Below are 24,534 nucleotides of genomic sequence, written 5' to 3'. Positions count from 1 at the left end.
TATTTTCTGATATTTTCTGCTAAAATTCATGGAATCCCCTTTCCCAATAATTAACTTTCTTCATTGAGTAAACACTGACCTCCTCATTACCTAATAAGAGAACTTGAGGACAAAGGCCCACTGGAACATAACAAGAAATATACACATGCTTTAGGGAGCATTGCTATACAATGGTGTCTGTTAGTGGAATGTGAGGTGAGAAAGTGAAAAGAGGTGTCCCAGAGATGCAGGGAGAGAAGACCTGAGGAGAGATATTAATAAAAGTATAAAGTGACTAGAAAGGATTTGGGAAAAACTTTCAGAAAAATTATAGAAAATATTACCATGCTCCTGTCTTTTCTGGTACTGAAGGCATTTTGTAGTTCTTTTTCTAGGTAGAACTTATCTGAGGTTCTAAGAATTAATATTTCAATGAAATAACTCCAGGGAAAACAGCAATTTTTATTTTTCCAGTTGGGAGTCACAGTGAGGGCAGGAAGACAGACTGTCCTAGATTTAGATTGTCCTGAAGTCTTGGTCATCCATGTCTCCACTGGCCACAGTGAAAAGATTCTCAGATGCTCAACAAGTACAATTTGGGTAAGAGATTTCTCTCAGATGATCTCGGGCCCGGCTACTTGGTGTCTCTTCATTTAGTTTTCTCTGTGACTAAATACTGTGTTCAAGAGAGTAGTTTTTAGCTCTAACTTCTAGAAAAGCAATTATAGGTCATGCAGTTAGTTTATTGGCTGACTGAGCTTGGGAGCTCAAGAGAAAGATGAAGCGACAGCCTTTATTCCCTGGAGTTAGAGCCTGAAGCCAAGATTACATGCGTTAATTGGGGAAGTTGCATTTTGCAAACTCTGCAGATTATCTCAGATATTGGCTTCAGAACTTGACTTCGAAATCTTACTGGAAACTTGAGTGAGAACTCTGGGTGTCTGGTGTTTTTTCTGTACTTTCCTCCCTCCCTTCCTTCCTTCTTGCTTTTTCAGCTTCGTTGAGCTATACTTGAAAAATAAAATTTTAGGGGCACCTGGGTGGCTCAGTCAGTTGGGCGGCCGACTTTGGCTCAGGTCATGATCTCGCGGTCCATGAGTTCGAGCCCCGTGTCGGGCTCTGTGCTGACAGCTCAGAGCCTGGAGCCTGTTTCAGATTCTGTGTCTCCCTCTCTCTGACCCTCCCCCATTCATGCTCTGTCTCTCAAATAAATAAACGTTAAAAAAAATTTTTTTTAAAAAAAAGAAAAATAAAATTTTATATATTTAAAATGTGCAATGTGATGATTTACATATTTTTGCTTTGTGACATGATTAACACAATCAGATTAATTAGCCCATCCATCGCCTGACATAGTTACATGTTTGTGTCTGTGCGTGGTGAAATGCTTAAGGTCTATTCTCAGCAAATTTCAAGTATACAACAGAATATTATTAATTATAGTTATCATGATGTACATTAGATCCCCAGAGCTTATTCATCCTATAACTGAAGGCTTGCACCCTTATCTTCTCCACCCCCAGCCCCTTGTGACCACCATTTACCATTCTACTCTTTGTTTCTATGCATTCATTTTTTTTTTTTTTTAAATTTTTTTTTTCAACGTTTATTTATTTTTGGGACAGAGAGAGACGGAGCATGAATGGGGGAGGGGCAGAGAGAGAGGGAGACACAGAATCGGAAACAGGTTCCAGGCTCTGAGCCATCAGCCTGACGCGGGGCTCGAACTCACGGACCGCGAGATAGTGACCTGGCTGAAGTCGGACGCTTAACCGACTGCGCCACCCAGGCGCCCCTATGCATTCATTTTTTAAAATTAATTAATTCATTTATTTTAAAGATTCCCCATATTAGTGAGATCATAAAGTATTTGTCTTTATCTCTGGCTAATTTCACTTAGTATAATGTCCTCTAGATTCATCTGTGTTGTTGCAAATGGCAGGATCTCCTTTCTCATTGTATATATTCAATTGCATATATATATACCACATCTTTATCCATTCATCCATTGATGGACGCTTCAGTTGTTCCCGTGTTTGCTATTGTGAACAACACTGTAATGAACACGGGAGTACAGGTATCTCTTTGAGATACTAACCTTGTTTCCTTTGGATACATGCCCAAAGCAGAATTCCTGGATCATATGGTAGTTTTATTTTTAATTTTTGAGGAATCTCCATACTGTTTCCTGTAATTGTGGTACCAATTACGTTCCCACAGTGTCCCAAGGGTTCCCTTTTCTCCACATCTTTGCCAACACATATCTATTTTCTTTTTGATAATTGCCATTCTAACAGGTTTGTAGTTTTGATTTGCATTTTCCTAATAATTAGTGATGTTGAACATTTTTTCATGTACCTGTTGCCATTTGAATGTCTTTGGAAAAATGTCTGTTCAGGTGATTTGCCCATTTTTTTAAATTGGATTATTTTTTGTTGTTGTTGAGTTGGATAAGTTCCTTATGTATTTGGGATATTAACTCCATGACAGTTGTATGGTTTGCAAATACTTCTCTAATTCTGTAGGTTGCCTTTTCTTTTTGTTGGTTGTCTCCTTTGATGTATAGGAGTTCCACTTGTTTATTTTTGCTTTTATTGTTTATACTTTTGGTGTCCTATCCAAAAAAATAATTGCCAAGAGCAAATCAAAGGGCTTTATCCCTATGTTTTCCTTTTTAAATTAATTTTTAAAAACATTTATTTATATTTAGAGAGAGAATGAGAGTGAGAGAACGAGAGAGAGAGAGAGACAGATCGTAAGCATGGGAGGGGCAGAGAGAGAGGGAGACACAGAAACTGAAGCAGGCTCCAGGCCCTGAGCTGTCAGCACAGAGCCCAGTGTGGAGCTGGAACCCATGAACTACAAGCTTATGACCTGAGCTGAAGTGGGACGCTTAACCAACTGAGTCACCCAGGAGTCCCAACCCCTATGTTTTCTTCTAGGAGTTTTATGATTACAGGTCGTATGGTCTTATGTTTAAGTACTTAATCTATTTCAAGTAGTTTTTGTAAGTGGTGTAAGATAGGGGCTTAGTTTCATTTTTTTGCATGTGGATATCCAGTTTTCCCAACACAATTTATCAGAAGCTATCCTTTCTATATTGTGTAATCTTGTGCCCTTGCAAAGGTTGGCTCACTATATATACATGTGTTTATTTCTGGACTCTTGATTCTATTCCAATGGTCTATTTTTATGTCAATATCATACTATTTTGATTACTGTAGCTTTGCTACATAGTTTGAAATTAGAAAATATAATGCCTCTGGTTTTGTTTTTCTTTCTCAAGATTGCTGTGATTATGTGGACTCTTTTATGGTTCCATACAAATTTTAGGATTTAAGAAATCTATTTCCATGAAAAATGCCATTGGAATTTTGATAGGGATTGCACTGAATTTGTAGATGGCTTCGAATAGTATGGACATTTTAACAATATTAATTTTTCTGATCCATGAACATGGATATCTGATCATTTATTTGTGTCTTCCTCAATTTCTTTCAGGAGTGTCTGATAGTTTTCAGTGCACAAGTCTTTCACCTTCTTGGTTAAATTTATTCCTAAGTCTTTTATTGTTTTGGATGCAATCATAAATGGGATTGTTCTCTTTTCTTTTCAGACAGCTTGATCTTAGTGTATAAAAAGGCAACTAATTCTTTTTAATTTAAAATTTTTACTTAAATTCTACTTAGTTAAATTCTAGTTAGTTAACACACAGTGCAATATTGGTTTCAGGAGTAGAATTCAGTGATTCATCAATTACATACAACACCCAGTGCTCATCATAACAAATACCCTCCTTAGTACCCATCACCCATCTAGCCCATCCCTCCATCAATCCTTAATTTGTTCTCTATCTTTAAGAGTCTCTCATGGTCTGTTTTTCTCTATTCCACACCCCTCCCCCATCCATTCATCTGTTTTGTTTCTTAAATTCCACATATGAGTGAAAGCACGTGGTATTTGTCTTTCTCTGACTGACTTCTTTCGCTTAGCATAATACGGTCCAGATCCATCCACATTGTTGCAAATGGCAAGATTTCATTTATTTTGATGGTTGAGGAATATTCCATTGTGTGTGTATATATGTATATATATGTGTATATATGCATGTATATATATATACCACATCTTCTTTATGTATTATATATATGTGTATATATATATGTATATAGGATTTAAGAAATCTATTTCTGTGAAAATATACCTTTGTTCTGTATATATATATATATACAGAAGATGTGATATATACATATATATATATATATATATATATAAAGAAGATGTGGTGTATATATATATATATATATATATACATATACATATATATGTATATGTCAATGGACATTTGGGCTCTCTCCATAACTTGGCTGTTGTGGATAGTGTTATAAACATTGGGGTGCATGTACCCCTTCAAATTTGTATTTTTTGTATCCTTTGGGTAAATACCTAGTAGTGCAATTGCTGGATTGTAGGGTAGTTCTATTTTTACCTTTTTGAGGAAACTCCATGCTGTTCTCCAAAGTGGCTGTACCAGTTTGCATTCCCACCAACAGTGCAAGAAGATTCCCCTTTCTTTGCATCCTTGCCAGCACCTATTGGTTCTTTTGTTGTTAATTTTAGGCATGCTGACAGATGTGAGGTGATATCTCATCGTGTTTTGTTTTTTTCTTAATTTTTAAACAAAAAAGTTTTTAATGTTTATTTTTTTTTTAATTTTTAATTTTTATTTATTTATTTTGAGAGAGAGACACACACACACACAGAGTGTGAGTGGCAGAGAGTGAAGAATGGAGAGAATCTCAAGCTGGTTCTGTGTTCTCAGCACAGAGTCAGATGCGGGGCTCCATCCCACGACCCTGGGATGATAACTGAGCCAGAATCAAGACTCAGATACTCAATCAACTGAGCCACCCAGGCGCCCCTTTAATGTGTGTGTGTGTGTGTGTGTGTGTGTGTGTGTGTGTGTGTTTGTGTATATGTATGTATTTTTTTTAATGTATATTTTTGAGAGAGAGAGAGAGAGAGAGAGAATCTGAAACAAGCTCCAGAGCTGGTTGCAGGGCTGCAACTCAGGCTGCAACAGTGAGATCAAGACCTAGCTGAAGACACGCTTAACTGACTGAGCCATCCAGAGGCCCCTAATTTTTTTTTTAATGTTTATTTTTGAGAGAGAGAGAGAAAGAGACAAAGAGCCAGTGGGAGAGGGGTGAAGAGAGAGGGAGACAGAATCTGAAGCAGACTGCAGGCCCTGAACTGTCAGCACAAAGCCCAACATGGGGCTTGAACCCACAAACCGTGAGATCATGTCCTGAGCAGAAGTCCGATGTTTAACTGACTGAGCCACCCAAGCGCCCCTCATAGTGGTTTTTATTTGTATTTCCCTGATGATCAGTTGCATATCTTTTCATGTCTGTTGGCCATCTGGATGTCTTCTTTGGAAAAGTGTCTATTCATGTCTTCTGTCCATTTCTTTAAAAAAAATTTTTTTAAATGTTTATTTATTTTTGAGAGAGAGAGGGAGTGTGAGTGAGGGAGAAGCAGAGAGAGGGAGACACAAAATCTGAAGCAGGCTCCAGGCTCTAAGCTGTCAGCACAGAGCCCGATACAGGGCTCGAACCCACGAACTGTGAGATCATGACCTGAGCCGAAGTTGGATACTTAACTGACTGAGCCAGCCAGGTTCCCCTTCTGTCTATTTCTTAAAAGGATTATTTGTTTTTTTAGTGTTGAGTTTGCTAAGTTCTTTATAGATTTGTAAATGCTAAGCCTTTATTAGGTCATTTGCAAATATCTTTTCCCATTCCATTAGTTGCCTTTTAGTTTTATTGATTGTTTCCTTCCATGTATAGAAGCTTTTTATTTTGATGAAGTTCCAATAGTTCATTTTTACCTTTGTTTCCCTTGCCTCTGGTGACCTGTCTAGTAAGAAGTTGCTATGGCCAAGGTCAAAGAGGTTGCTACCTGTGTTCTCCTTTAGGATTTTGCTGGTTTCCTGTCTCACATTAGCTCTTTCATCCATTTTTAATTTATTTTTATATGTGGTATAAGAAAGTGGTCTAGTTTCATTCTTCTGCATGTTGCTGTCCAATTTTCCCAACACCGTTTGTTGAAGAGACCATCTTTTTTCCATTAGATATTCTTTTTTCTGCTTTGTTGAAGATTAGTTGACCATAAACTAACTTTTATATATTGATTTTGTGTCCTGCACCTTTACTGAATTAATTGATTAGTTTAATAGCTTTTTGGTGGAGTCTTTAGTATTTTCATATGTATGATCACCTCATCTGCAGACAGAAACAATTTTTCTTCTTCCTTTCCAATTTGGATGCCTTTTGTTTCTTTTTCTTACCATTTTTTTCTGGCTAAGACTTACAGAACTATGTTGAATAGTAATGGTGAGAGTAGGCACCCTGTCTTCATCTTATTCTTTGAGGAAAAACTTTCTGTTTTCACATTAAGTGTGATATTAGCTATGGACTTACCATATATGGTCTTTGTTATGTTGAGGTACATTCCTTCTGTACCTTATCGGTTGAGAGTTTTTTCATGAAACGATGTTCAGTACTGTCAAGTTCTTTTTCTGCATGTATTAAGATGATCATAGGTTTTCTGTCTTTTGTTAATGTGGTGTATATCATGTTTTTTGATCTTCAGTATTGAACCATTCTTGCATTTCTGGAATAAATCCTACTTGATTGTGGTGTATGATCCTTTTAAAAAAATGTTTATTTGGGGCGCCTGGGTGGCTCAGTCGGTTGAGCGGCCGACTTCGGCTCAGGTCATGATCTCGCAGTTCGTGAGTTCAAGCCCTGCATCGGGCTCTGTGCTGACAGCTCAGAGCCTGGAGCCTGTTTCAGATTCTGTGTCTCCCTCTCTCTCTGACCCTCCCCCGTTCATGCTCTGTCTCTCTCTGTCTCAAAAATAAATAAACGTTAACAAAAAAATAAAAAATAAAAAAATGTTTATTTATTTATTTGTTTTAGGGAGAGAGAGACAGAGCATGAGTGGGAGAGGGGCAGAGAGAGAGGGAAACACACAGAATCTGAAGCAGGCTCAGGCTCTGAGGTGTCAGCACAGAGCCCGATGCAGGGCTTGAACTCACAGACTATAAGATCATGACCTGAGCTGAAGTTGGATGCTTAACTGACTGAGCCACCCTGGTGCCCCATGTACGATCCATTTAATGTGTTCTTGAATTCAGTTTGATAGTGTTTGATTGAGGGTCTTTGTATCTATTTTAATGAGGGATATTGGCCTGTAATTTTCTTGTAGTATCCTTGTCTGGCTTTGGTATTAGGGTAATGCTGTTATTATAAAATGTTTCCTCCTCTTCAGTTTTTTGGAAGAGTTTGGGAAGGATTGGTATGACCTCTTATTTTAATATTTGGTAGGATTCAACAATAAAAGCATCAGGTCATAAGCTTTTCTTTGTTGAGAGGTTTGATTACAGATTCAGTCTCTTGTTATTGGTCTGTTTAGATTTTATATTTCTTCATGACTCAGTCCTGGCATGTGATATACGTCTAGCAATTTCTCCATTTCTTCTAGGCTATGTAATTTGTTGGTATATAATTATTCATAGTAGTCTTTTTTAATCTTTGTTTTTCTGTTGTATCAATTGTAACATCTCCTCTTTCATTTCTGATTTTATTTATAGTTGACCCTTTAACAACCCGAGTCAGTCAAAAATCTGCATATAGCTTTTGACTCCTCCTAAACTTAACTACTAATAGTCTACTGTTGACCAGTCTACTGTTGACCTTACTGATAACAAACAGTTGGCTGTTGATGGTCTCTATTTCATTTTTCATTTCATTCATTGTATTCTTCAGCTCCAGAAGAAGCTGAATTATTTTTAATAATTTCTATCTTTCTGCGAAAGCTCTTACTGTGTTCATGTATCATTTTCCTGATTTAGTTGAATTGTCTTTCTGTGTTTTCCTGTAGCTTATTGAGCTTCCTTAAAACATCTATTTTGAATTCTTTATAAGGCAAATCATAGATCTCCAGTCCTTTGTGTTGGTTACTGAAAAATTATTTTGTTCCTTTGGTGGTGTCAGATTTCCTTGATTTTTCTTATTCCTTGATGTCTTGTGTTGTCTTTGCATTTGAAGACTCAGTCACCTCCTCCAGTCTCTACTGCCCTGCTTTCAGGAGAGAAATACCTTGTGTTGGCCTTCTAGGTATTTTGAGGCTTTCTCTGAGTTTTTCTATGGATACACCTACTCTATGCTTCTTGCTTCCTCTTAGGCAGAATTCTTAAAATTGTTTGCCTTTTTTTGATCCTGCAAAGCCAGGGTGGGTACCAACAGCCTCCTGTTTGCTTTCCCTAGGGCAGTGTTGAATGCATCGATGCTGAATGCATCAGTATCCATGCATTTTCTTAGTCCTATAGAGTTGTGCCATTTTTCTACATTTTCTCACTAGCTGTCTGCAAAGGCTTATATTTGTTGCCATTAGGGACCACACAGGTTGACAGCTACAGGGTGGTAGGGTATGTGTGTTAGGCATCTGGAATATTGGGGGTGCCCATGGGCCAGGTGGGGGGGGATCCACAGGTGAGGTATCACCAGCAGCTCATAGGCTGTCTTCTTGGTGGTATCTGTGAAGTGGTTAGTGGGACCCATGTCTCTTTGATGCCCTCTGAGAGCAACTGGCTGCTGTTCTCCAAGGCCCTTCATTCATAGTCACGTAGCACACCTTAGTATTCTGGAGGTGGCAAGAAAGAAGTTGGCCTCCTTCTTATCCCATACAGCTGGGGAAGGCAGGTGCTTACTCACATGCTCCCATTTTCCTCCATGGGAGAAATTATGGGCTGAGAAGGTCTCTCTTGGCACTGAGCTGTGCCCTTTGGGGAGGGTGACATGGGTACAGAATAACTGTTCATTGTACCCTCTCCAGTGCATCTAATCATGGATAATTTTTCCTCTAACAGTTTACCGGAAATTCTTCCTCTTGCACCTGTTTAGGAGGGTGTATTAGTCATGCTTCTCCAGAGAAATAGAAAGAGTAGGTTTGTATTCATGTATAGAATAAGTTTTATTTTAAGGAATTTGCCTATGTGATTGTGGAGGCTTGGTGATTCCAAAATCTGATGGAGGAAGTTGGCAGACTGGAGACTTGGGAAAGAGCTGCAGCTCAAGTCCAGAAACAATCAGCTGGTAAACCAGGTAGAACTGATGTTGTAAATGAAGCTTAAAGGCAGTCTGCTGGAAGAATTCCCTCCTGCTCAGGGGAGGGCAGCCTTTTGTTCTATTGGATCCTGCAACTGATTGGACAAGGCCCACCCATATTATGGAGGGCAATCTACTTTACTCTAAATCTGTGAAAATTAAATGTTAATTTCATCCAAAAACATCCTCACAGAAACATCCAGAATAATGTTTGACCAACTATCTTGGCATCATGGCCCAGCCAAATTGAGACATAAAATTAGCCAACAGAGAAGGGATAGAGTAAAAAGTGAGAAATGCTTTCAAGTACAATGATATATCAAACTTATGTTTTTTGTGGTAGTCCATTTCAAAAAAGAATTATTTTTTTTAATAGATACTTTACTCTAAGTATTTTAGAAGATTTAAAACATCCTCCCAAGCTTTAGCATAAGAATATCTCACCATCCACCAGAATAGTCTGGAGAAATATTCAGAATGCCTTGGACCATGTGGTACTTGTCATGAATTAACTGATCCGTGCTGGTCACAACATTGATTACCATGGATGATGAGATTGGAGATGGGAAGTTCAACGGTACATTAAAAGAATTATTCACCAAGGGTGCCTGGGTGGCTCAGTCAGTTAAGCGTCCAGCTGTTGGTTTAGGCTCAGGTCTTGATCTCACAGTTCATGAGTTTGAGCCTGGAGTCAGGTTCTGCCCTGACAGTGCAGAGCCTGCTTGAGACTCTCTATCTCCCTCTCTCTGCCTCTCCCCCATTTGTGCTCTCTCTCTCTCAACACAAACAAATACACTTAAAAAAAATAAAAGAATTATTCACCATGATCAAGTGGGATTCATTCCTGGGCTGCAGGTCTGGTTCAATATTCATAAATCAATCAATGTGATATATCACATTAATAAAAGAAAGGATAAGAACCACATAATCTTTTCAATAGATGAAAAAGCATGTGACAAAATACAGCATCCTTTCTTGATAAAAGCCCTCAAGAAAGCAGGGATAGAAGGAACATAAACATGATAAAAGCCCTATATGAAAGGCCCACAGCTAATACCATCCCTCAATGGGGAAAAACCTGAGAGCTTTCCGACTAAGATCAAGAAGGAGAATTTTTTTTAAATAAAATTTTAATTTTAGAATAGTTTTAGATTTATATAAAAGTTGCAAAGATAGTACAGAGCATTCCCATATATCCCCACCCAGTCTTCATTATTATTAACATTTTATTTACATTAGTATGGTATACTTATCATAATTAATGAACCATATTGATAAATTATTAATAAAGTCCATAATGTATTCATATTTCCCTAGTTGTTATCTAAAGTCCAATTTCTATCCTAAGATTCTATCCAGGAGAGCACATTACACTTAATTCTTGTATCCTTAGGCACCTCTTGATTGTGATAGTTCTCAGACTTTGTTTTTGATGACACTGGCAGTCCTAAGGAGTACTAGTCAGATATTTTGTCCAGACCCCGTCAATTTGGTTTTATTTGATGTTTTTCTCATGGTTATATTAGTGTTATGGGTTTGGGAGATGAGGACCACAGAAGTGAAGTACCATTGTCAGTCATCACATCATATCAAAGGTACATACTATCAACATGACTTAACCATTGCTGATATTAACCTTGGTCATTTGTCTTAGGTAGCATTTGTCAGGTTTCTCCACTTTTTTCCCCCTTGTCACACTGTATTCTTTAGAAGGGGTCCAATACCACATTTAAGGAGTAGGCAGGTACGCTCTACACTTCATTGAGAGTGTAGTTTCTACCTAAGTTATTTGGAATTCTTCTGAGAGGAAGATTTTCTGTTCTCTTCCATTTATTTCATTATTCAATTATTTATTTATATTAGTATAATAGGTATTGATTTTATGCTTTTGGTTATAATCTAATGTTATGTTGTTTCTTTTGTTGCTCAAATTGTCCCATCCTTAGTCACCCGGGTCTCTTTCATTTGGCTCCTGTGTCCCTTTAACATACCCTTATCATTGTGGGTTTTGTTGTTGTTGTTGTTGAGTGCTTCCTTTCTGTTGCTACGAGATGCTTCAGGCTCATCTGGTACCTTTTCTGTTTCAGCCTTCAAATCTACCTGTTCTCTGCTCTCTGAGCTGTTGTAAACCTTTTTGCAACATTCTTTTCAGAGCTGCTTTTACTTCCTTGTTCTTCAAGCTGTAGACAAGGGGATTCACTAGAGGAGTGACCACACTGTACTGTATGGAAAAAATTAACTCCAGCGGGGAACTTAAGGTTGGCATGAGATAGCGAAGAAAAGCAGATCCATAGAAGAAACTCACTGCAGTGAGGTGGGAGGAGCAGGTGGAGAAGGCCTTGCTTCTGCCTGAGGTGGAGGTGATGCTCAGGATGGTGGAGATAATACGGGTGTAAGAGAAGAAGACCAGGAGTAAGGTTCCAGAGGCATGAATGACGGCAGAGCACACCAGGACTGCAAAGTTGGTGGCGATATCAGAGCAAGACAGAGAGAATAGAGATGGCAGTTCACAGCTGAAGTGAGGCATGACATGAGCCTCACAGAAGTCCAAATTGCAAGCCATGAGGGTGTTAATGAGAGCATCCAGAAAGCCCAGTCCCCATGAGACCCATACCAGACCCCCACACAACTGTTTACTCATCACCTGGTCATAGAGCAGGGGGTAGCAGATGGCAGTATAGCGGTCATAGGCCATGGCAGAGAGCACAAAAGTTTCAGTCCCTGCGATGGAAAACACAAAAAATGCCTGAGCAAGGCAGCTTTCTATGGATACTGATTTCTTCTGAGACAGGAGATTCTCCAGCATCTTGGGCACAGTGACTGAAGTTAAACAAAGATCCAGGAAGGAGAGGTGACTCAAGAAGAAGTACATGGGGGTGTGGAGATGGGAATCAGTCATAATCGCCATCATGATCATCAGGTTCCCCATGATGGTCAGGAGGTAAATTTCCAGGAAAAATGCAAAGAGGAGAATTTGGGTGTGAGGGTCAGCAGATAGCCCAAGGAGGATGAATTCTGTGATGGTGCTGTGGTTTCCTAAGACCATGACGGAAGATGTTCCACTGGAATGAAAGCATAAAGAAGCATGAAATATTCACCTTCTTTTTGTGCCACCTCAGAATCTCTACTTTATTCCATGTATGCACATCTTCAGTGTGCTCATCTTTTACACAGATTTTTAAAACATCTACTCTCCCTCCCTCCCAGGATTCTTCCCTCACTTGATTGCCAACCTCACAGGTCCCGAACTCTGAACCAGACCATTAGTACTCTTGTGGCTCCTCTCCCACAAATAACTCTGGAGACCTTCATATAATTTTTCAGTTTAGTCTATGACTGAATGGTTTCATCTCCTTGAACTGTCCTTTGATGGTAACCTACAATACTACTGGTCAAACTATATCCAATACACTTCTTGGAGAAGTGATTCTAATCATCTCTGGTTTCTTGACTCACACAGTGTTTCACTCTCCATTCAAAAGCTTGTAAGAGTTCGATATTACTTTATAATATCATGCTATATTTATTATATTTCTACCATTCATGTGTCTCTCTCTAGTGTATTTGGTTATTTAATTCCAAGGACAGTTTCAAAATGTATGTGTGTGTAAGTATATGCATGTGGTGGGAAATGGGGTTAAGAAAGGAGATTGCTGGGAGTGCCTGAGTGGCTCAGTTGGTTGAACATCTGACTCCTCATTTTGGCTCAGGTCATGATCTCATTGTTAGTGAGTTCTAGCCTGGCACTGGGCTCTGTGCTGACAGCTCAAAGCCTGCTTGGGATTCTCTCTCTCCCTCTCTCTTCACCCCTCCCCTGCTCATGCTCCCTTTCTCTCTCTCAAAAATAAATAAACATTAAAAAAAAAAAAGAAAGGAGATTTCTAATCTATATTTTTAAGATTAACCCTCCCCCACCCCAAAAATTCAGATTCATAGGACTTGTTCAGTTCCTCAGTTTGAACAGTCAGGATTTGCATCTCCTCTATATAAGCCTATGACCAGAACTTTTAATTCTACAGTGCTTCTGAATAATTATAAACTTATCTGGTTGGTATTTAAAGATTACTCAATTTTTGAAGTAATTTCTCTACCAGCAGAGAACCTGTTTTCAACATTTATTTATTTTTGGGACAGAGAGAGACAGAGCATGAACGGGGGAGGGGCAGAGAGAGAGGGAGACACAGAATCGGAAACAGGCTCCAGGCTCTGAGCCATCAGCCCAGAGCCCGACGCGGGGCTCGAACTCCCGGACCGCGAGATCGTGACCTGGCTGAAGTCGGACGCTTAACCGACTGCGCCACCCAGGCGCCCCCAGAGAACCTGTTTTACTTGGTCTTTTCTGTGATGGATATTTTAAGCATTGCCCAGGTGGTTCTGCTACCTCTGTGCTACAGAATCAGGCATGAACTGGTCAGACCAGACTTGCCCCGGTGCCCTCATTACTCTCCTATTCTCTGCCTTGACTTCAGCTGAGACTCTGTTGAAAATTTTCCCTACAAATCTTGACCTAAATCCTACCTATTTTTCCATCTCACCTTAATTTCTATTTCTTCCCTTATATTACCTCCTTCCCTGCCTGGATGGATTATGGAAAATAATGATCCCTATTATTTCACTGGTCCCAATTATATCTAGGTATTATCAAATGTTTAGCTTTTTCTCTACTGGGAGATCTCAACAAAACTTCAGGGGCTGCATTATTTCAAATTTTAGAATATGGAAATTGAATCTGAAAATGCTGTGGTAACTTCTGGTGTTGAGAGGATTAGTGGATAAGCTTAACATCCCTCCCAGGTCTGTGAAGCTTCCGTATCTGTGCTTTTTACACTCTGACTGGCTGACATTCATTTGCTTAAGCATGTCTACTTCTCTTCACTCTATGTTCTCTTTTGTTGCTTACTCTCTGAACTGTTTTGGGCCTTCACCTGGGTATCTATCTTACTCTGGCTTTTAGTAGGATGTATGAGTAGTGTTTCTTTTTCCTCCAAATGTGTTGCTTGTTTATGAAGAATACATTTGGTATTTAATCATCCATATTATCTTAAATCCCGAACATACAGCAGAATGAAAGGCAATAATGGGTGCTCAGGATTTGTTAAATGTAGAAAGAATGAAAGAATAAAGTAAATATGACATGTGCTTTGTTAGAGGAATATACCTAGCTTTAATTCTAACTTTAGAAATAAACAAAACTGGGGCACCTGGGTGGCTCAGTCAGTTAAGCATACAACTTTGGCTCAGGTCATGATCTCACGGTTCGTGGGTTTGAGCCCGGCATCGGGCTCTGTGCTGACAGCTCAGACCCTGGAGCCTGCTTGGGATTCTGTCTCCCTCTCTCTGCCCCTCCCCCACTCACGCTCTATCCCTCTCTGTCTCTCAAAAATAAACAAATGTAAAAAAAAAAAGAAACAAACAAACAAAACTTGGGGCACCTGGGTGGCTCAGTTGGTTAAGCATTGACTTCAGCTCAGGTCATGATCTCACGGTTGGCGTGTTCGAGCCTGGCAATGTGCTGACAGCTCAGAGCATGGAGCCTGCTTCAGATTCTGTGTCTCCTTCTCTCTCTGCTCCTCCCCCGCTCGTGCTCTGTCTCTGTCTCAAAAATAAATAAACATTAAAAAAGTAAAAAAATAAATAAACAAAACTGGAGGATGCCTGGGAAGTGGTGGAGAAAGGTTGCAAAGACAGAAGACTTATCTTTTGTTGTAATAATTGGTACCTAAAGGTTCCTTCCTCCAGGGAGCAGCTCATTCTTACTAGCTAATTTCTGTCCATGCTGGGAGGGTGGCTTAAAACCATGACATTTATGTGTACATTCCATTGTCCCCCCTGTCAATTCAGTAATCTATCCATCTGTGTTCCTGTTCAATTATTTATCCATTAATTTATCAGTTCTCTCATTTACCTAATTATTCAAAATATTATGGGTCTACTTTGTGCAAGGCCTCCTACTTATAACAGATTGGCCAAACAACCTTATCTAATGTTTGTTGAACTGTTGTGTGAATACACTTATTTGTCCTGCTTTTCCAGTCATACATTTCTAGCATTCATAGCTGAGTTCTTGTGTTGGTTAACTTTTTTTATACCCAGCTTGAAATCTCAGACTCTTCCTTTAGTGAGTCTTTTCTGGTATGTAACTCTTTGCAATAATCATAACCTGTCACCCAGAATTCCGAATTGACTCTGAATTTCCCAGCTTTCATCCAGGGAATTTCACCACAGTGCCATGTTATTCTGGCCCAGAGAACTCACAAGAACAGGTTCTATTCCTGCGGAGTGAGCCAATGTCCTGCTTTTCCTTTGTTTTCGTCTTTGTTTCTTTCTCTTTTTTTTGTTTATTTATTTATTTATTTTGAGAGGGGGGGAGAGAGAGAGAGAGAGAGAGAGTGAGCGAGTGAGCTCACAAGCAGGGGAGGGGCAGAGACAGAGGGAGAGAGAAAGAATCCCAGGCCTGCTCTGCACTGTTAGTTCAAAGCCCAATGTGGGGCTCAATCTTATGATCTGTGAGATCATGACCTGAGCCGACACCAAGAGTTGGTTGCTTAACCAGCTGAGCCACCCAGGTGCCCCATCTTTTCTTATTTCTTATTTAAACAAGTTCTCATATTCCCACCCCTTATCAGAACCCATATTCAAATCACCTCTCTGTTCTATCTGGCGAGTAACTTGCAGCCCAGCATGATAGCTCAGATTAATTCAGATTCTGTAGTGAAGATGAACAACCAGAAGGAAAGTTCAGTTCCTGCTGTCTCTGAATTTATAAAATCTCACTGGAATAAATGGTTTCTTTTGTTTTTCAGTAGCAAAGTAAACAGTCAATTCAGTACATTTACTTTAACTGGAAAATTTCTCAAGATTTATAACTTACTTTTTGATTTTGGCCATTTTCTCCATATTTACTCTCTAGTTTTTTCCATATTTGTTCTCATTGGAGACCTGGCCACAATCCCATTTTTATTTTTGGCATGTAACCCAAGCAAACTCCAGCATAACCAAAGGACTTTTGGAGCAACTGTGAGTTAGAGACCCGATATTTGAAAACCTCTGTTCTATGCTGAGGACCCACAAAGCCAACCCATCAGGAAGGCAGGTGGAAGCCCAACTTGTGAGATTCCATGATTTGCTCCCCCTGGAACCTAATATAGATCCTCTGACTGTGACCAACTGAGGACAGGGCTTCATTTCAAACATGTAGCGAAAGCTAAGCACTAATTTCAAAGTCTCTTCACTTACCTTGTGAGAGGGAACAGTGGCTTCAATTCACATTGAAGTTGAATGTCTATTTTGAAATTCAGAAAAAGGTGAAGAGAGAGAAGTTTGAGTGCTCACATAAAGGAGGGTGGAAAGTAAGAAAGTAGAACCCAGGGGGATCGTTTTCCACAAAATGTGTTATTTACCACTTTGCCTGTATAGCTGTGTTTGAAACTTCTCAAATAGGCTGCTTCTTGCTATCTCGTATGTTTATGTCAGATATCACCTTAAAGAGAAGTGAAGCAGGAAATTGCATTTTCTGGGTCATTTAAAAAATAATCACAAATAATTATCACCATCCATCCTATGACTTTTGGCTGAAGTTTATGCTCCTGTGAATTCATTTTACTTAAATTAGCATTTGCCTAAATTTAAGATTCAATCAATTCTGAGAGGCAAAGAACATCAATTCCATTATAAATTATTAACTTGTTTAGATATAATAATCTTATATCATTTCAAGAAGACATTCCAAGAAAAAAGTCTCAAAAGTTATCTGTTTGGTGAAGTCACACAGAAAATTATAGTTAATTATATACATGACTGGATAGATAGATTAACGAAGATAGGATGAAAGGCAGGTCTAGTGCTGCAAGGCAGAGATGGTCTGGGTAACTATTCTTTGAAATATAGAACCTTTGATGTTCTGAGGCCACCTGAAATGGGAAGAAGGGCCAAATTCTTGTGGTTTGTATGCATGGAAGACAAACTTCAAATATGTCAATATTTTCCTTAAAATCTTCTCTGATTTCTGCTATTTCGCTTCCCCTTTAACCACTAATATTGATGACCAGAGTTGATGGAGTGGTTAATAATATCAGAAAAGTAAATTATTTTTAGCACATGCATTTAGGGTCTAAGAGAAGAAGGAGGATCTCAGACTACTGAAGTCTATCTACTATGATGTGCTTTTACCCATTCCTCCCCAGACTGAGAACCTCTTAGCTCCTGGTTTCAGTTTTCCAGACCAATGCAGATTCCATAGTCGCTGTAGACTCAATGCTAGAGAGCATAGAGAGGATTTATTTAGTAGATGCTAAAAACAGTTGAGGATAAGAGCCTCAAAGGAGAGAAATTTCCACAAAGGTCCTAGTGGTTGTAACTTAGTCTGCAGTACAAGCAAAAGATGATGAGAGAACTTAAAGCAAAAGGAGTTGCCTAAGACAAGTAGGTACAGAAGACTAGATAAAAACAGTGGAAATCTCCAGAGGGGAATGTGGGGAACCTTTAGAGAAATCATAGAAGTCTGAATTTTTCTGGCACAAAACTCATCTTCTGGCTCTAGTCTTACCATAGTATAAGAAGTCATCTTTGGTCAGGTGTTCACTATGCACAGGAGAACCACTATTTCTCTAGCCTAATTTTAGAATGCATACATGTTTTCTATTCACAAGCTTCCAGGAGGGAAGGAAAATGTTTACTCTCACTCACTAAATACAGTGGGAAACATTCAAATTCTGAAAGGAGTACAAGAGAGACTTTTCTCATGTCATGTCAGACCCAATCACAGAGGCTACTACTCACTTATCTTTCTGAGTTTATACACTGGACAAAGAATATCAGTGAATTGAGTGATTTTCAGATATAATCTAGCTGAAGGGAATCAGATAGTCTGGTGGATCTCAGCAGTGCAAGGAAGCTGTAATCCCTGAGGTCATGGTCTGAAGCCAAACTTTAAGCTCATTAACTGGAAGAGTGAAGTTTGTAGAAGTCCTAGGGAATTCTCACAGATATAGGCTATAGAACTTTAGGGATGAAGTTTTAACTGGCCTTTGAAAGTAGGCAAGCTGGGAAGTCTTTTCCTGCTGGACACTTATTAGGAAATTATTAAGGAAGGTATATAGTGAGATATAATTAACCTAACAGGTGACTTTCCCACATCATAAGGAACTGTATCTTTAAACAGCTGGGCCGAACATTTTCTGATTAAATCTATTAAAAAATCAGAAACGGTTACTTATTCAACTATCTGACTCATTGGATGCATCTGTGAAACCTCATTCTATGCAGTAGTATGGCAAAGAGCAGTGTGGAGACTAACATGATCCCAGGTCCAGCCTCACATCCTCATGGGAGGCATCTTTATCTCTGAAGATGAGTTGTTGGACATTAATGAGAAATTTCTCAGCTTATATGAAATTTTTTCTTTGAAATGTTTCCATTTTTGGAGCCTGGGGAGGGGACAAAAAAAGTTTCTATTTTTATTTAAAAAATTTAAACTTGAGATATAATCAACATGTAACATCGTATAAGTTTAAGGTATAAATGTGTTGATCGATACATTCGTATATTGCAATATGAGTGCCATTGAAGTATTAGTTAACACCGAATAATTATAATATATAATATGTAATCATAATTACTTAGTAAATTAAAATATATATGTCACATAATTATAATTTCTTTTTTTTTGTGGTGGGATCAAGAGCTAATCTCTTAGCAAGTTTGATGTTTGTAACAATACAGTACTGTTGCCTATAATCACTGTAAGGAATTTTAGATCCTCAGGGTTTATTTATCTACTGGTTGCAAATTGGTATCCTTAAACAAAATCTATCCAATTTCTCCATCCCCTCAACCTCTTGTAACCACCATTCTATTCTCTCATTTTACAAGTTTGGCTTTTTTTAGATTTCATATGTAAGTGATATCTATCATATGGGATTTTTCCTTTTCTGTCTAACATATCTCATTTGGCATAATGCCTTCAAGGGCCATCCATATTGTTGCAAATGGCAGGATTTTCTTCTTTCTTGTGGCTGAATAATATTCTCTGTGTGTATGTATATGTGTGTGTGTGTGTGTATGAGCGTATATATTATATGTATGTGTATATATATTATCATCTGTGTATACATATGTGTGTATACACACACATATACATATAATAATATATATCTTCTTCATATGTTCTTCCACTGATGTATATTTAGTTTGTTTCTGTCTCGGCTATTGTGAATAATGCTGCAATGAATAAGGGGGTGCAGATATCTTTTCCAGATATTGATTTCATTTCCTCTGGGTATATACCAGAATTGGAATTACTGCATCATATGATAGTTCTATTTTAATTTTTTGAAGAACCTCCATACTGTTTTCCACAGTGGCTGAACTAAATTACATTCCCACCAACAGTGTACAAGGGTTTCCTTTCCTCCACAGCCTCACCCTCACTTGTTGTTTTGTTTTGTTTTGTTTTTAATTTACATCCAAGTTAGTTAGCATATAGTGCAACAATGATTTCAGGTGTAGATTCCTTAATGCCCCTTCCCCATTTAGCCCATCCCCCCTCCCACAACCTCTCCAGTAACCCTCTGTTGTTCTCCATATTTAAGAGTCTCTTATGTTTTGTCTCCTCCCCCCCGTGGTTTTATATTATTTCCGCTTCCCTTCCCTTGTGTTCATCTGTTTTGTCTCTTAAAGTCCTCATATGAGTGAAGTCATATGATGCTTGTCTTTCTCTGACTAATTTCACTTAGCATAATACACTCCAGTTCCATCCACATCGTTGTAAATGGCAAGATTTCATTCTTTTTGATTGCCAAGTAATACTCCATTGTATATATATACTACATCTTCTTTATCCATTTATCCATCATTGGACATTTGGGATCTTTCCATACTTTGGCTATTGTTTATAAGGCTTCTATAAACATTGGGGTGCATGTGTCCTTTTGAAACAGTATACCTATATCCCTTGGATAAATACCTAGTAGTGCAATTGCTGGGTCGTAGGGTAGTTCTATTTTTAATTTTTTTGAGGAACCCCCATACTGTTTTCCAGAGTGGCTGCACCAGCTTACATTCCCACCAGCAGTGCAAAAGAGATCCTCTGTCTCCACATCCTCGCCAACATCTGTTGTTGCCTGACCAACACTTGTTATCTCCTCTTCTTCGTGATAGCCATTCTAGTAGGTGTTAGGTGTTTTGATTTGCATTTACCTAATGATTAGTGATGTTGAGCATCTTTTCATGTACATATTGTCTATTTGTATGTCTTCTTTGGACAAATGTTTATTTAGGTTATCTGACCATTTCAAAATCAGGTTGTTTTGTTTTTCTTTTTGGTTATTGAGTTGTAGGAATTCTTTATACATTTTGGTTATTAGTCTCTTATCCAGTATATGGTTTGCAAAAATGTTCTGTCATTCTGTAGGTTGCCTTTTCACCTCATTGATGGTTTCTTTGCTGGGCAAAGGCTTTTATATTTTAATGTAGTCCTACTTGTTGATTTTTGCACTTTTGGTGTCACATCTAAAAAATCATTGCCCAGATTAATGTCAAGGAGCTTCTTCCTTATGTTTACTTCTAGAAGTTTTACAGTATCAGGTCTTATGTTTAAATCTTTGATCCATTTTGAGTTAATTTTTGTGAGTGGTGTAAGATAGGGGTCCAGTCTTGTTTTTCTGCTTATAGTTATCTGGTTTCCCAGCACCATTTGTTGAAGAGGCTATCTTTTCCCCATTTGGAGTTCTTCGTTCTCTTGTCAAATATCAGTTGACAGTATATGCAGAAGGTTAATTTTGGGCTTTCTATTTTGTTCTATTGGTATACATGTTTATTTTTATGCCAACACCATACTGTTCAATTATTATAACTTTGTAGTAAAGTTGAAATCAGCAAATGTGATGCCTCTGGATTTGTTATTCTGTTTCAGGATTTTTTGGCTCTTTGGGGTCTTTTGTGGTTCAATACAAATTTTAGGATTCCTTATTCTATTTCTGTGAAAAATGCTTTTATTTAGGTAAATGCCCAACACCAGTGAAATCACTGGATCATATCAGAAAACTATTTTTAATTTTTTGAAGGACCTCCACACTGTTTTCCATAGTGGCTGCACCACTTTGCATTCCCATTAATTGTGCATGAGGCTTTCTTCTTCTCCACAACCTCGCCAACACTTGTTTCTTGTGCTGAGTTTAGCCATTCTCACAGGTGTGAGGTGACATCTCATTGTGGTTTTGCTTTGCATGTCCCTGATGATGAGTGATGTTGAACATCCTTTCATGTGTCTGTTGGCTATCTGTATGTTTTCTTTGGGAAAATGTCTGTTAATGTCTTCTGTCCATTTTTAAAAAAAATATTTATTTATTTTTGAGAGAGAAAGAGACAGAGCATGAGCAGGGGAGGGTCAGAGAGAGAGGGAGACACAGAATCCTAGGCAGGCTCCAGGCTTCAAGCTGTCAGCACAGAGCCTGACACAGGGCTTGAACCCACAAACCCCAAGATCATGATCTGAGCGGAAGTCAGATGTTTAACCAACTAAGCTACCCAGGCACCCCTTCTGTCCATTTCAATTAGATTCTTATTTTGTGTGTGTGTGGAGTTGTCTTTATATATTTTGGATATTAACACTTTATTGGATATATACAAAGCAGAGTGAAAAGTAGGATATCAATACATATAGTATAGACATGGAAAAGATAATAAAATGAATATTATGAGCCACTTTAATTGTTAACAAATCTGAGAATTTATGTGACTGGGCCAATTTCTCTAAAAACACATTTTTTCCAAGTCTGGCAGAAGAAGCAGAGGTCTGAATCATTTAATAGGTATTAAATAACTTGAATTCATTATTTTAAAAAAGCTCTTAGAAAGAAAGCCCTAATCATATTAGTTTAATAGTGAATTCTTATGAATATATGAAGAAGTAACAACCAATATTACACAATTCTTCCACAGAATAGAAAAGAGAGGATGCATCTTAATTCTTTTTTTTTTAATTTTTTTTAATGTTTATTTATTTTTGAGACAGGGAGAGACAGAGCATAAATGGGGGAGGGTCAGAGAGAGAGGGAGACAGAATCTGAAACAGGGTCCAGGCTCTGAGCTGTCAGCACAGAGCCCGACGTGGGGCTCGAACTCACAGACCGTGAGCCACCCAGGCGCCCCGCATCTTAATTCTTTTTATGAGTCTATTAAATCTTGATAATAAAACCGATGTGAAGTTTTACCTTTAATGTTTACTTATTTTTGAGAGAGACAGAGCACAAACACAGAGCCTGATGTGGGGTTCGAACTCACAAACCATGAAATCACAACCTGAGCTGAAGTCAGACACTTAACCAACTGAGCCACCCAGGTGCCCCGTGAAGTTTTATCTTTAAAAATCAACTAATAGAATTGACCTTTCTAACTAATAAAATTAGAAAATCTAGATGATAGCTCAATAGATACAGGAACACCATTTGATAAAACTTGACATAATTTATGCATAAAACACTTAGCAAACTATGAAAAGGAAAGAAAACTTTCTTAATCTGAAAAAGTTGATCTACAAAAAAAAAAACCCTTAAAATTAAGGAATGAATTTAACAAGTTCACTGATACATAAAAATAAATTATATTTTTCCATACCAATAAAATCACACATAGAATAACATTTAAAAATAATACTGCTTAAATAAGTTAAAAAACATTAAATGCCCAATAATACACTTCACAAAAGGTACAAAAACCCTCTATAATAAAAGCTATAATATATTTCTGAGAGAAATTAAAAAGACCTAATTAAATGGAAAGTTATAACTTGGTTAATTGGGTGACTCAATATTGTGAAGATGCCACCCCTTTCCAACTTGATCTATTGATTCAGACACAATCAAAATCCTGGACGTTTTTGCTGTTGATAAGCTGATTCTAAAAAATTGTCTGAAAATACAAAGAACCAAGCACATCCTGAAGAATTGTGTTACAAGGAACCCTTCTACTTCCAAACTTCGAAGCCTGTTATAATGATATAATAGTAAACATAGTTTGTTATTGGTACAAAAGCAGACAAACTAATCATGGAACAAAACAGAAGAAGATTCAGAAACAGACCCACACATACATATGATTTATGATAAAAGCAATATTATAGTGCAGTGGGAACATAAATGGTGATGGGTAAATGCATTTCCATTTGGAAAAAATGAATCTTGACCTTTATCACACATTATGCACAGAAAGCAATTCCAGGTGGATTATAATAAAGCACTAAAGCTTAAAAAAAACCAGAATATTTTCATAAACTAAGAGTAAGGAAAAAAATTTTAACACAGCACAAAAATAGCAAGTATATTATAAAGGAAAAATGATTAATTGGGGTTTATTACAATTAAGAATTTCTCTTCATCAGAACAACATTAAGAGAATGAAAGTCAATCCACAGGGCAGCAGAGGAAAAGGTGCTTAGCTTTATTAGCCATCAGAGAAATGCAAAGTACAGCCTTAAATGGAATCACAACTCACCCACTAGAATTATGAAATGAAAAACATAAAAATACCATGTGTATTTTATGGAGCACCTGGAATTCTCATAAACTACTATGGGAATATACAATTTTACAACCACGAAGGGAAAGTTCTTGGAAGTATGATGTATACCCTATTATCAAACAAAGCCATCTCTAGGTGTATACTAAAACAAAGCAAAACAAAAGTATCTATGCTCATTAAGGGATGTGTACAAGAATACTGACAGCTACACAAGTCATAACAGCCATAAACCAAAACTACACAAATATCTTTCAACAGTAAAATGGGTGAATAAATTATACGTTCACACAGTGGAAAATAATGCAACACTGAGAATAAACAATGAACAAATAACATTATACCTGAAGAGTTAGCTCTCTAAGTGCAATATTGAGTACATTAAATCAGGCACAAAAGAAAAAGAACTAGATGGTATGATTCCACTTCTGTGAAGAGCAAAAGAAGACAAAAGTGGTATATGGTATTGTATTACTTGTGAGGGTGGGATCGTGTTGCAAAGGGGGACTTGATTTGGTTGCCAGCTTTTTGGTCATATTCTCTTTGAGAAAATTGATTGTGTTGTATACTTATATTCTGTGCACTTTTTGTATGTATGTCATATTTTGGTAAAAATAGGTCAAAAATGATTCATGTTTATGTATTATTGAGACTGCTCAATAATTTGTTCAATTCCGATCTCTATGTATAGAAAAAAATTAGAATAAGATATACTGAGTCTGGGTGTTAAATTATATACTAAGGCATCTGTCAGCATTTAACAAGATAGGCGTTCAGCCAATTTTACTTAACATCAATTCAACAGGTATCTGCATGCATGCAGTTCTAGCCTAACACCTAATCATCTCCATCCAGTTTGCTACCTGTA

The 24,534-nt window shown here is 37.9% G+C and overlaps 1 protein-coding gene across 1 annotated transcript; it reads right to left on the bottom strand.

Annotated features, from left to right (window-relative positions):
- Nucleotides 1-11,235: 11,235 nt before the first annotated feature.
- Nucleotides 11,236-12,198, bottom strand: LOC115518693 (olfactory receptor 8S1-like). The gene has a single exon (XM_030322249.1). The coding sequence runs from the start codon at nucleotides 12,196-12,198 to the stop codon at nucleotides 11,236-11,238; it is 963 nt and encodes a 320-aa protein (XP_030178109.1).
- Nucleotides 12,199-24,534: the final 12,336 nt, after the last annotated feature.

Source organism: Lynx canadensis, chromosome B4, assembly GCF_007474595.2.
Source record: "Lynx canadensis isolate LIC74 chromosome B4, mLynCan4.pri.v2, whole genome shotgun sequence".
NCBI classification, from domain to species: domain Eukaryota; kingdom Metazoa; phylum Chordata; class Mammalia; order Carnivora; family Felidae; genus Lynx; species Lynx canadensis.
This window is presented reverse-complemented; position numbering and strand designations above follow the sequence as displayed.

Bases quoted from the DNA above. Each gene is read 5' to 3' on its own strand.
- LOC115518693 (XM_030322249.1), bottom strand. From the start codon at position 12,198: ATGGTCTTAGGAAACCACAGCACCATCACAGAATTCATCCTCCTTGGG.